At 45.7% G+C, this 14,237-nt stretch overlaps 1 protein-coding gene across 1 annotated transcript in view; it reads left to right on the top strand.

The window, feature by feature from the left end:
- Window positions 1-14,237, top strand: part of WNT10A (Wnt family member 10A) — a 44,845-nt gene that overhangs the window by 17,610 nt on the left and 12,998 nt on the right. Inside the window, exon 3 of the mRNA XM_033160666.1 lies at window positions 12,576-12,952. Coding sequence (XP_033016557.1) covers window positions 12,576-12,952 — 377 coding nt within the window. The remainder of the gene's footprint in view (window positions 1-12,575; window positions 12,953-14,237) is intronic.

The following is a 14,237-nucleotide window of genomic DNA, read 5'->3' on the forward strand; positions in this document are numbered from 1 at the left end:
TCATGATAGAAGCTGATGCACTGCATACTGCACACCATGGAAATATTTTTTGCCATTCTTAATGCATTGCTTCCTGGATCCCCCAACTTCTATTTATGCCAAGCATTTCCTTAATTCAACCTGTCATTATTCATACTACTTCTGCACAGAAGTCTCTCCCTCTCTCTCTCTCTCTCTCTCTCTCTCCTTCTCTCCTTCCTTCCTTCCTTCGATAGCCCCCCAAAGGGGGTAGGGGTGCTAAATGAAGCATCTGCAGGGCTGGTCCACCCATGAGGCAAGGTGAAGCGACTGCCTCAGGTGGCAGAATCCACAGGGGCAGTAGATCCCAATGTAGATCTTTAATCAGGGCTGGTCCACCCATGAGGCAAGGTGAGGTGACTGCCTCAGACGGCAGGATCCACTGAGGCAGCAGATCCCAATGTTAGTCTTTCTTGCCCCCTTTGTTCCTAATGGAGATCCCCCCCCACGTCTTTTTCCCTGTTGGGAAGGGAAGCACCATTTGGGGGTCTGCCTCAGGTGCCAAAATGTATTGGGCCAACCCTGAGCCTCTAAGTATGATCTGTGGAGGAGAAATGGTGGACAGAGCAAGGGTTAAGCATTCCCTCCTCCTATTTCTCCATTCTAAATTCCACTTCCCTCAGCCTGCCTTCTTTTTCTTTCTTTTTCTTTTAAATGGTACTGCGGCTGTTGCACATTTGCATGTAGCATATAGCTAACCTTTTACATTCCAATGTTTGGGGGCGAGGAATAAAGTATAGTTGCATTCTGACCTCAGATGCTATTGTCAGCAAGAGGACCATGTGGTCCCAATGAAATGTGGCCAGATTCTTCCAGCCTGGAGAGTCAAAGCTTGGAAAGTTTTGGCAGCTCTAGGGTCTGTAATGTTAAGAAAGGTCCCCTCCAGACAGCAGCAGTGCAATCATATTGGGGAAGCATCTCAGAACAACTAATAAAGCCGAATGGTGTGTGAACAAACCAGTATGAATCTACCAACAAAGTTAATGTTGAAGAATCATTGCTTTGACACTGGTGATTTTTGCTTCTTTCAGTACACTGACATTAGTTTGCCTGTCTTCCCAAGTGATGTGTAAAATTTTTGGGATACACTGTTGATGGAATCTTTCGAGGAGTTGGAGATGGCATTTATAAGTGGTCCATGTTTCGCAAGTGTACAATAAAGTTGGTAGTACAATGGCTTTCTAAACAAACAAAACACTCTGCACTTCAATTGGAGAACAGCCTTTACCAAAGGTGTCGTGGACTTTGAAGAAACATGAACTCAGGGCGAAAAGGAGAAACAAGCTAAGAGGAAGGCACTTTTGGCAAACCCTCACTGTGATCAACTCCCGCACACGGAAACCTGTGTCCCCACGGTGGAAGGACGTGTGGATCCAGAATTGGCCTCCACAGTCACGGACTCACTGTTAAGACTGTTTTCATTAAAGACAATCTTACTCGACTACAAGCGATCTCCAAAGAGAAAGAAAGTGATGAATGTACCACTAATGTACTGTTATGGTGCCAATGATACATTGCAGAAAACCACCAGTCTAGAGAGTCCCTCAAGTTCTACCTCTTTTGGTGCACATCACTTGGCATGTTCTGCAGCATGATATTGAAGATCATTAGCTGGACATGAGTTTGACACAAGCTTAGTTGGGATAGTGAAAGAATGGATTCCCTCGTATGTGGGTGTAGAGGACAGGAAGATCAGTCAAAGTAGTCTGCTCTCTTTCTCCCTGTCTACCTTAGATTTGTCAGTTATTCAACTGTATAATGTTTGTTTTTAGGAAGGCCACGAGGAGATGAATAATCCTCCTATTGCTTTCTTCCTTTTCCCCAGCCTGGGGGAGCTTATGATTAATTCTCCTCTTAACATTTCTACCTTTTCTCATAAGAAACTAACAATTTCCAGCTCCCAGCTATACTTCTATCTGATTAAGGTACTTAAAACATTACTGCTATTAAATCCTGTCCAGAGAATCTGTTTAATAGTTCCTTGATTCTCTGGGCTCTTGCCAGTACCAGTTTAAATGTTACATTACTCTCTACAGAGCAGGATCCCAGCCAACCAAGGCCTTCTCTACAACATCCTAAATTTTGAATCTTCCCAAAGCTCCTACCAACTGCCTGCAAATGGGATTAGGCTCCTCAAAATTCTCTTAAAATCAGGACATGGCGGCTGTTACCACATGATTTAGGAGCAGCGGCTATCTTTCCAAGCCCAGTTTAGCTGTGGAAGTTGGTAATAAAGCCAGTGCACTGACAATCACAATGCTTTCTGGGAGGCACAAGGGTAGGACAGGGTAGAACGGAAGAGTTTGTAACATGCAATGTGTGCTTATGAGACCTTTCCTGTGTGGCATGGAAACAAGTGTAAAACGATGCGCAAGTGAGTCACACACACAAATGTCTCTTCACGCAAGACAATGGAACCATAGAATATGCACAACCCACTTGTATATATCCTGTTAGCACCTCATTGCCACATGCAAACCCACCTTTTTGTCAGGAGGGTGGGTGTGTGTCATTTGTTTGTGTCCATCTTTGTTAAAACTGTCAGGTGAAAAAGAGTGCCATTAGGCTGAGTTGAGGGGCTCCCAAAATATGTTTCAGCATAGGGCTTGTCCTTGATTCTCATTGCTAGGCTATTCTTCCCACAGCTCTTTTGCAGTCCTAGAATGTTAAAACTTCTGCCTAGCCATGGATCCAGAATTCACTGGTTCTCAGCCTCAATGCCTTATCTGTAAAATGGGGTAACCTACATATATTTCAAGTTTGTTATGATGCGAAAGAAATTGACCATTAGCTTTGTTTAGGCATATATAGTTATCAGTGGGTAGGATTCACCTAAGCAACTCCATCAGCTTGCACAATAGGACTCTACCCTCACCCTGCATGCCCCCAGTGCCCCTGAAATTGGCTTGGAGAAAAGGCATGCTGAGGGAGGAGGGGGGGGGGAACGCTTTTGCAGATGGAAAAATTGGAAGAGCGACATTGAATTCCACCTAGGAAGTCCTGCAAAGAGGAGGCTGTCTCTTACCTTCCTACCACAGCCCTCTGCAGCTAGAGCGAGCAAGGTCTCAGGGGCTGCTTTGGAAGATGGAGAGAGGCAAGTTAAGATCCGCAGCAGAGAGCTCAAGGTCTGGCACGTTGCCAGTCCCTGGCGGGTTCACCTGCAGTTTAATTAGGGAACGAGGGAGATGGGGCAGAGGAGAGGGAAAGGGAGGCATGTTTCAACTGGCTGGCTGCATAGCCTTTGGAGGAGTTGGGAAGGGGGAAGCAGTAGGCAGCAGCACTCGGGACATGGCAGACTCTCCCTGCGCCCTGGGCAGGAAATCATCCCAGTTTTGACATTGCCGGAGGAACCATGGAACTAACTGAGGAGCCCTCTGTTACTAGGGCACACTGCAGTCAGTTCAGATGCTGTATACCAAGAGGAACTCCATTGGAGAGACGTTTTAGCAATTAGTTGTAGAAGAACAGAAAATCAGATTTACCTTTGCGTGCTCAAAACTTTTATCATATAGCAACATCTCATTATTTTGCAGGATTTATGCAGCTATGGGTGTGTAGTTTTTCCTCTGCATTTTTGTAGCTCTGTGGGAACTTCCAGCAGTATTATATTCTCTGGTAATTGTCGTACATTGTGTCAACAAGATGTTCACAGTATGAATTTCTTTGCCTACATATTTAGCAGACAAAAGACACTTGCAAAAACAGCCTCTCCTAGCAGGCTGTTCATGTTGGTGAAGCTCCTTTACAGCCCATTGCAAAAGTGAGGATCTGTTGGAAACGGGATGGTGACAGATGGCGTGCTGCATCCTATGAAAGAGACATGTGCAGTGCAGTCTAAATTCTGCTGTGCTGGCAGATGACAGTGCCTATGCAGTTATGCCATTTTGCACTTGCAAAACAAAATGCAGGTGTAAGGAGCAAACATTGGGCCAAACAAGCATGAGAAGATATGTGAAGCTGAGACCTGGTTCTGAGCTCCCTCAAAAGTTGGTTCCACCATGTTGTAATGACACTTATGCTCTATATGCCCACCCTGCAAAAATGTGCTGGAGGATAGGGTTGTGATTCATTCGGGAACAAATCATGCACAGGAGTATACATGTAAAGGAGGTCAGCTTGTAGATTAAGCTGCATGGCATGTATGTGATGTTGTAGCATGGGGCTACATCAGTCTGCCCCCATGTCTAGAAGGTTGCAGTCATCCAAGTGAGAACTTGGTGGAGATTTTCCACAGGCATTTGGTTGAGCACTGTGAGTACAGGATGCTTGACTAGATGTGCCATTGGCCTGATCCAGCAGGTGCTTCTTGTGTTCTTAAGGGGAGCACTTTTGCACAAATATGAAAAGAGCAAATGAATGACACTTGTCCGCCCTCAGAACGTTACAGGTCCTCCTGCTGCAGAGATGAACTGTTACACCCTGGCTGCATTCGGGGCTGCAGGAACAGAGCAAGGTAAGCAAGACAAGACCTTGGTCAAGAAAGCAGAGCCTATGCTTCAGAGTATGACTCCTGAATATCCTATATACCCCTCTCCCTTGAGCAGCCCAAGAAGTCCTGAACACTCAAAAAAGCACCCAGGAGCACAAAGTCTTCCTTTGCAATGTGGTTCAAAGTGTACTGGCTTAACAGCCCACTCTTGCTCCAAATGGTTGTGGCTGTGTCTCCCACACAGGGCAATAATGCACTCTGCAGGCCAGGGAGTTTTTGCAGATCACAACCCTCTTCTCTCTGTAGATCAGTTCCTGCAATGTCCCGAGAAAGGCTATAGGGTACACAACCATGTTTAGTAAACACTGACCCCTCCACTCCACCTAAACACTAATGGCTCTTTTTTTTGTAGGAGCAGACTTGGGGATACACGAAGCAGAACAAACTTTAACCAGAGACAGAGCTCCACGGCAGCTTCCTGCACAGGATAGATGACTATTGTCTCAATGATTGCATTATATTTCCCAAGAGGTGACATCAGGGGGAACTGCTGATGGGAGAGTGGGGAGCAGGACTGGGTGGGTGGCAACTTTAATGTGCCAGCTGCACATGGACACCCAGTCACAGGAATTGCTTCTTGGCAGCTGTTGCTCCTTCTTAGATACTATCTCCACCTCTGTGGAGATGGTCCTTCTACACTCCCAGAGAAAAAGATGTTTCTGCAACCAATGCCCAGCATGCTGTGTAGACCACAAGCGAGGCCTATATCAGCAGTGACCTGTGGGGAATTGGCTGTTCCAGTGTGGGGTTTCCTCCTTTTTTTCACCCCCGGACTGCCTGTCTCTTGGAAGTGGGCTGCAGACAGGATTGTAGCAGGTGGCAGGCATACCCACTGCGGAGGTTTAGTGGTGGGTGAAGCTGCCCTCTGCTGCTGGGCTGCCTGCCAGCCATCTAGTCCTCAAGAGGCGTGGAGGTCCTGCGCAAATAAAATAAAAAAACATGTTTATGAGATGTTGTCAGAACTCCCTCCGCGGTTGATGTGAAGCTGAGACCTGGTTCAATAAAAGCGATGACTGTTTCAACTGCCTGTCTCTGTTTCCTGTTGGTCATCTGATAGGTAAGCTGCACTTCTCAGCAATTCTGCATTTCAGACATCTTCAGGATGGGACATGCAGCAGGGGGAGACAATATGTCCTGTGCTGCAGCTCCACCTGAACATTTTGTCTCCTTTTCCCATCTAAACTTATTGTTGCCAGCAGGTTGCCCAAAGATGGACTTTAGTGGCTTGTAGTCACTATGTTTCCATTTTATAAGTGTGAAGGACAAACTCACCCACTTCTGTTTCCCATTGTTTTACTCTTTCCCACTGAATTTCCTTTTTTTTTAAATAAAAATTTATTGGATTTTCCAAATTAAACCAATTACAAATACACACCCCACACCCCATACAAGACAACACAATACACCCAATACACACACATTACTTAAAATCCTTTACATCTTTAACTCTCAAACTTGGGACTTCCTCACGCCCTCTCTAATGCGTTCAATTCTATTCTTCTTCAGTAACTTTATAACATTGTTAAATCTAGTTTCTTACTCTTTCCCACTGAATTTCCAGCCTGTTCAAGGTACTGTCTCTTTACTGTGAGTTGCTGCTGATGTGTTCATTCTTCCCTGTCTCTTTGTCCCTTGTTCCGTTCTCTTCCAAAATGATTGTTTCTTTCATACTGAAACCAACAGAAGTGCACTGTGTACAGATTTGTGTACATCATATGTGCAACCTTTGGCACCACTGTGGGACTTGACCTCTCGTTCTAGAGGACCTGTTCATGCAGGCTTCTTGCCCACTGAGCTATGATGTAGGGTAGCTGTTGTGAAAGGAATAACACTCCTTCCTTCTAATTCTGGCCTTGACTATTGTCCTGTCCAAAAGTGTTGTTTTTAGGGTTTGCTGCTGACTGTATCTAGAACTGTAGCCCTGAAAATAATCACACCCTCTCCTGGTGGTCACTGCAAAACTACTGTGACCTGATCACAATTCTCCCAGTGTATAATTTTGTTCGTGAGATAACTTTTATAGGGTTTGTTTAGTAACAAATAATCATTGCAATAATCATTGCGTATCAATGTTCAGTAGTAATAATAGCAGAATGTGTCGCACATAAAATAACAGCAATCCTGTATGCATTGCAATAAGTATTCCCAAAGAAGCTAATAAAGATCACCACCCTTCAGTTAACTTCCTCAGAGTTTCGACAGGTGGTTTTCACCTTGCCTTTGCTGAGAGAATGCAAAACCTCCCCCTTCCACATTTACTTTGATATTCCCTTTTGTTTTTTGTTCAAACCACCCCATGGCCTCTTTGATCATCATTTGTGCAATACTGTCCGTGGCAGCCTTTGAACAACATACTGAGCACCTATCATCCCACAACTACAGCACTTGCTTTCTGCACTTCCTTTCTTTGGATGGGATGAAAATCCTGGTTTAATAGTTAAATAAATAACAATGTTGTGTTTGGGCTTCTGGGACTGAGAGGTCCTAGCCTACTGTTGATAGCAAATATTTATTTCATCTTTCCAGAGCTCTTGGGAAAGACTTGCATATGGTTCAGAGAAAGTTTCCCATCCAGGCAGCTTACAGGACCAGACCTGCATAGCTTCAGTAGAGAACTGTGTCACATGCCTAGTTCAGATAATTCAATCAAAAGGAAAGGAAAATAATTCACAGCTCAAGGATGGTGGAATAGGCAGGACAGTGAATGCTGAAATTAGGAAGTTTGGACATTAACTGAGGTCCAGAAATTTAGGAAGCTGTAGCTGGGAAATGAGAGAGAGAGAGAGAGAGAGAGAGAATGATGGTGGAAGCTAGGAATATTTGGATGCAGAATGAGGGCTGCTTCCAGACAGGTTTTTCTTGTATATTCTGCAGTGTTCCATAACAGTGGGCATTGCATAGCTGCCATAATGGGGGAAAGGAAGGTCAAATTTGCTGAGTGGCCACTTAGAAAACAAGTTGTGAGCCTTGCTTTAAAATAAAATCAATTTATTGAATGCTAGCAGTTCATTCATCTAAGCATGATTGCTCATTGCTATTCATGAAATGTGTTTGTTTTGGATTGTTTTGAAGTTTCTAAGAAGGAAAGCATGTTGCTAAATGGTGGTGACCAGAAAGGGTTCTCACCCTCTACCATAGGTGGACAACATGTGGCCCCAACCTCATTTTTGTTAGCCTCCCAATATCTCCCCAAGTTGCCGCAGTCTTCTGTCCTACTTCAGTTCCTTCTTACATTTCCTGGCTTTTTATAGTGTTTCTCCCCTTTTCTATATAGTTCGAAAGCAATTAGAAAGAGCATTATTTTATTTGCTAAAACTAAATGTCATTACTTACTCACTTTTCGCTTGGTTGTTTGGCTTGGGAAGGAACGCAACCTCCCCCCCCCCTTGTCTAAAAACTTGTTGGTAGGCTGTTGCAATTACTTTCACTTGCTTTCCAAACAAAAACCAAAAAACCAAAAACTGCACTGGTCTGTTTTACTACTGAAAAAATAAACATCACCTCAGTATATTTCCTTGTGAGTAACTCCATCAAACTCGGTGGAGCTTACCTGCATAGGTTTGGAAATTCTAATTGAGATAGCCATGATGAAAATTGAAGCAGGGTGATCTTTGTTCTGGATTAGTCAGAAAGTTGTCTTAGCACTAGAATGGGGTTATAAAATGGTACCTGCTACAAAGGTTATAGTGAATGTGTGTTGAACTGTGATCGGTTCACCATCCTGATAATCAGATACTGCCTCAAAAAACAGGCAAAAGAGTAGTGGCAAGAGCATCTACATTGGTAGATATTTTGCCTTCTCTTCTGCTTTCAAAAGTATCTGACCTTCTGCAGTAAGAAGGAAAAAAAAATACAAGCAGCACTAGAGAAAACATGAGAGGATTCCAGAATGTGAGTGAACGACGAATGGCAATTTGACACTAAATGCTCAATGAGGAAGCAACCTGGTGCTCATTTCTGGCCTCTGGGTTATTTCTTCTTTGGTGTCCTGTTCAGGTCATGAAGAAGAGTCCATGGGGTGGGGGTGGGGGGAGGGGGAGGTTGCAAAGCAGCACCAAGGAGAGCTCCTAGTGAGCAACATGTTCCAACATGAGACCATAATGAATCCTTTCATCCCTTGGCAGTTGGGGAACCCCATGCCGGGTTCAACCCCGGCCTTGAAAAGTGGGTGGCCTTAAAGGGTCAGCTCTTGGCCTAGAGGCTTGCATTTTGCTGCCCCTACGGGAGATTATGCCAGACATGCTGCCCGTGTTTCCCCACAAACTCTGTGTATAGTATGAGGCCCCTGGGAGGTAAGTATGCCGGTCCTAGGCAGTGATGCAGTCTCTGGTCCAAGCTCAGGAGTTCCCAGTTAAGGGATCTCTGTCTTCTTGGTCCCAGAATCTCTGGAATCTTATGCTAGGATACCCCTGGTTCAGTGGTGGTGCTTGGTCGCAGCGCTGCCTTGGTAACACTATGGGTTCCTCAGCCTTTGAGACTGTCATGATACCAAACTAGCAATCACAGTTGCCCACCTGGGAGAAAAGCTGGGAGCAGAGGCTGCAGGCACAAAAATCCACTTTGACACATTAAACCTGGGGCCCTTAATGTAGTGTCTGAGGGTACCACAGTACCCTCAGACACCTCTCTTGGAACCTGCCACAGCTTTCTGCTCTTCTTGTTTTTTAATTGAGTGTCTTTTTATATTTACTTTGGGAGATTTGGTGAGGGTGCATGGTTGCTGTCTGCTGGCAAGATGTTGCCTGTTTTGGTAGGGTATAGGTGTTTTTTTTTGGGGGGGGTGTTTCCAAGCATTGCCAGTTCCTGTTCTGTGAAGTGGGTATTTTGTGTTGCCCATTTTGATTTCTTAGATTTCCGTATGCGTCCCCGACTTCCCAAAACGTTGGGGAGCCTGCATTAAACAAACAGGTGTCATTGGGGCCTATGGAATTCTCTTGGCAGGTTCCACTGGGTCTTGCTTAGAAAACTGGGGTGTTTATAGGGTTGCTACCTCTCCTGGCAGATGAGCTGTCATTGCTCACTTGCATATATGAATAGAGTTAAATGTTTGCAAATTAAAATTCCAAGACTTCTCATTAATGCCTGTCTAAGCCAAAACAACATACTGGATAGTTGGGAAACTGGTTAGCCTGATTTACTAGGCCAGATTGCAATCAGCTTATTGGCCGGTTCTATTGTCCTAAATAAAAACCACCAACCCGTCATAAACACACTTAATCGCAAATCTTATCTATCTGACGTGTACTTGCATACTTCATGAAACACACATACTTAATCCTGCGTGCATAGGATATTTTGTCATGGGGTGTGTGCGCGCTCTCACATGTATTAGTGCTTGTAATATGAAACCTTCCCTGGCAGCACATTTTTGAGCAGAGTTTGTCTTCTCTCATTGATAAACTCAGTTCTGGAAATTCCCCTCTGCACAGTGAAACAATGCTGGGCTATGGGGATTGCAGCCTGCAGCTTCTGCTGTGGGAGCTTGCGTGACTCCAGCGCATCTCAGAGAGTATAAACAAAGCCAAAGCCAGAAACGTGCTCTAATTATAGCTGGCAAGCTTTGCAATGGTGAGAGACTCTATGGTGCCTAAGAGTTCCCATCCTCACCTCCCCATTCTAATTGCTCGTAACTGGAGGGTCTGAATGGATCTCCAAGGTCACCTAGTACAACTCCTGGCCCCAACGTTTGGCCTCTGGCAGCAGCCTGAGATCCAAGTAACAGTATGACACCAGAGCACAGGGGACTAAAGGACAACTACCTTAACACTGCACCCCTGTGCACTCTTTTAGCTTAGGAGTGAGGTCCATTGTGTACAGGGGAAATAATTTCTAATAAGTAAGGTAATAAGTAAGGGACATGAGTGGTGCTGTGGTCTAAACCACAGAGCCTAGGGCTTACTGATCAGAAGGGCGACGGTTCGAATCCCCGTGGCGGGGTGAGCTCCCGTTGTTCGGTCCCAGCTCCTGCCCACCTAGCAGTTCGAAAGCACGACAAGTGCAAGTAGATAAATAGGTGCTGCTCCGGTGGGAAGGTAAACGCCGTTTCCGTGTACTGCTCTGGTTCACCAGAAGCAGCTTAGTCATGCTGGTCACACGACCTGGAAGCTGTCTTCGGACAAACGCCAGCTCCCTCGGCCTATAGAGCGAAATGAGCACGCAACCCCAGAGTTGTCCGTGACTGGACCTAATGGTCAGGGGTACCTTTACCTTTAAGGTAATAAGTAAGCATAGGCCTAGTCTGCCTGTTATATTAAATAAATAATTAATATCCTACCTTTCCCCCAAATTGTTATAAAATACAAAGTAGTCAAAAGCAATAGTTAAAATACAACAAAACACATTTAGAACCAGCATTAAAATATGGATTGCCCAGATAGCAGTCTAGTGGTCAACATACTCTGCACCTAGTTTTCAAAGGTTGGTTTAAACAGGAAGCTCTTTGCCTTGTCCATTGCTGCAGTGGGCCTTAGTGGGATCTTCTCACCCTGGCATGGTCGTCTCTAGGGCTTTCCGGGCTCAAAGCCCAGAATGCTGGATGGAACTCCATTCTGGAAAGTGTAAGGCAGCAACTACCATGGCTGCCAAAGAAGCCTTAGCTGCAAGGTCTTGCCTTTTGCCCCCTTGGATCCTGGTGGAGGAGAGGAAAGCAGTAACTGCTCCATGTTTCTGTTTCTGTCTATCTGGGTCAGCTGGTCAGTGAAGAACCTCTTGTAGCAGAGGGAAGAGGACTGTGTTGTGGAGACTGAGGCTCAGTACACCCCAGAACATTAACACCCAAGAGGTAGTCATAACTCAGGACTATTGACCAGTAGCCTCAGCATAGTAGGAGTTGTACATCATTCAACAGAGACTGAAGCGGGTGACAAGAGCAAGAAATTGCTACAGATTTGGACAGTGAAAGTGTGGAGCTACCACAGCTTGTGTTCAGATCTGACTCACCTGTACCCCCATGTTCAGATAAGCATGTCAGGAGGAAGCCAAGAATACACAGGCAAGATCCTGTTTTCCCTGTATCTCCTTCTCCCATAGTCCTCATGCTGCCTAGTACAGACTCTGTCTATAAAGTCACCAGCCCGGCCCCTGCCAGAACAAATTGTAATAGCTCACTTGATCACACGAGTGAAGTGGGCTTGGGGTGGGGGTGGGGGAATAAATTTATTCCAGTTTGCAAACTCATTCTTCCTTAATCATCTGGAGGTGAACTCTACTCACCTATTTCACAAGCGTGGCCTATTGTGTTGTGAAGCAAGAGTTGTGGTACAGGAGCCAAAGAACACTCCTCTCCCAATGTGCACATATAGAGGTCTAGGAGCTAATCACCCATGGAGGCGACAGGGACTGTTTGACAAGATAGCATTCACAGGCCTTAGGCCATCAGACAAGGGTATGAACAATCAGGCAGTGCTTAAGCTTTGAAGCTGAGCAGCTGTCTGAAATAAAAGGACACCAGTCCCTTATCTGTCCTCCTGAGGGGCTGGGATCAGAACTGCCGCCTCATCTTTATCAAGGAACATAGTTTGTTGTTTTCCTATGGGCCAAAAGACAGTGTGATATGGAAGATCTATGATCAGATCTCCAAATGCCTTTTTCTTTGGTTAAAAGCAGCTGCTGGGGAGTGGGGCTGGATGAAGGGTAGGGCTGTGGCACTGAAGAGGGGCTGGTTAACCCTTTACCTATCCCCCAAAATCCCTTGCCTGAAACCTCTGTTACTTGAGGGGATAGGATTGCCAAAGGTGTAAAGTGCTGTGACTTGAAAAGGCCATGCCTGTTGGAATGCTTGCTATGTGTCTGACAGCAGGGGGCCACAACAAGGACTGGGGAATCTTAATCACATTCCAGGTGTTGTTGGACTCCAACTCCCATCAACCCCAGCCAGTGTAGGATGAAGGGAGATGTAGCCAAGCAAAATCTGAAGGGCCATCCCTTTCAGGTTTCGCCATCCCTGGAATAAGCTCATGGGCAAGCCATTAAGCCTTCACACAACTGTACTGTGCAAGTGCAATGGAGGATCTCATGTGGGTGCTGAGCTTTGCAATGGTGACTAAGTGAAATGTGCTCTTTCTTGCAGGTTTCCGTGAGAGTGCTTTTGCCTATGCCATTGCAGCCGCAGGGGTGGTACATGCTGTCTCCAATGCATGCTCCCTGGGCAAGCTGCAGGCATGTGGCTGTGACCAGAAGCGCCGTGGGGATGAGGAAGCTTTCCGCCTCAAGCTGCACCGTCTCCAGCTGGAGGCCATGAACCGAGGCAAGGGGATGATGCATGGAGTGCACTTGGAACACATGCCAGCTGAGGCCCCAGGCCTACAAGACTCCTGGGAGTGGGGGGGCTGCAGCCCCGATGTGGACTATGGGGAGAAATTTTCCAAGGACTTCTTAGATTCCCGGGAGACCTACCGAGACATCCACTCTCGCATGAGACTGCACAACAACCGTGTTGGCCGGCAGGTAAGCTGAAAGCGCAGCGACGGATTGGGTGGGGAGTTTGGAGTCAAGGCTTGGGAAAAGGTTTCTGGGAGGGAGTCAATAACCCAGACAGTTCCTGATCTATAGAAATAAAAGAGGCTGATCATTCCAGCTCGAGACACTCATCTACCTGGTTGGTCCAAGATGGTTTGTACAGGGCTGGCGTAACTGAGAAATGCTGTCTGCATTTAATGTGATGGCAACTTCTGATGCAATCAGTTGCAGACTTGAGTCAGGGCTTATCCACACTTACCTTTTGCCCTGCTCTTTCCAGGCACAAGTCTGTGCTTAAAAGCTCTGTGTCTGAGCATTTGTTTTCTTTTTCTTTTTTTGCCCTGGAGCTTTTTCCTTACCCACAGTTTAGCATTCAATGGGAATGAACATCAGTTGGGTTTTTGGCATATTGCTGTTTGCTCTGATTGAGCTTTAAAGAGCAGGTTTCAATGGGGAAAACTCCAGAAGGGTGGGGAGAAATGGTGTTTGGACATGAAGATTTAAAGTGTGGGCCATGTCTGGAAAGGTAAGTGTGGATAAGCCCTCCCATAGTGTACTGTGCTTGCATTCTGCCAGTGCTTGATCCTTGCCTGGAGCAATCTGAAAACCAACAGCATCAATTGTGGTTTGTTTACCAGCAGAAATGATAGCATGGTAGGGCCATCCTCATCTCTCCTTCCCCAATGCACAGCTTCTCATACTTGCATTTTAGATGAAGCAGAAGTGTATTGAACGTGCAAGAAAATTATGGTAATGCAAGAGATTTCTTGTTCTGTTTAACTACTTAATCCATAAGCAAAGGCCCTATTGCTTCGCATACTCAAGTCTGATTCCAAGCTCACTAGAAAGCAAATAGAACACCCATGATTAGAAGCAGTTTACTTCTAATCACTGAATGCTTAGAGCAAGCAGGGCATGGACTGTATTCATCTATTTGTTGACTATTTATCCCACCGTGACTAGAATGTGCATGAGAATGCTGCAAGAGATGGACCCTCTGTTTTCTTACACTGCTCTGGAGATTTCTGCTTTCCCTAAGAAGTGAGCATAGATCTGGCTCCAGAACTGCAGCAGCAACCTGTCCAACATAGGCACGGTTTTCATACCTTGATACCTTCATGAGTGGCACAAGGGAGCAAATTCTTAAAGTAAATATAGAAGACCATGTTTTCACTTTTGCCATAAGAAGAGTCCTGCTGGACCAGGCCAATGGCCCATCTGGTCCAGCAACCTGTTCTCTCAGTGGGTGACCAGATGCTTGTGGGAAACCTGT

The sequence above is a fragment of the Lacerta agilis genome, chromosome 1, assembly GCF_009819535.1.
Source record: "Lacerta agilis isolate rLacAgi1 chromosome 1, rLacAgi1.pri, whole genome shotgun sequence".
Lineage (NCBI taxonomy): Eukaryota > Metazoa > Chordata > Lepidosauria > Squamata > Lacertidae > Lacerta > Lacerta agilis.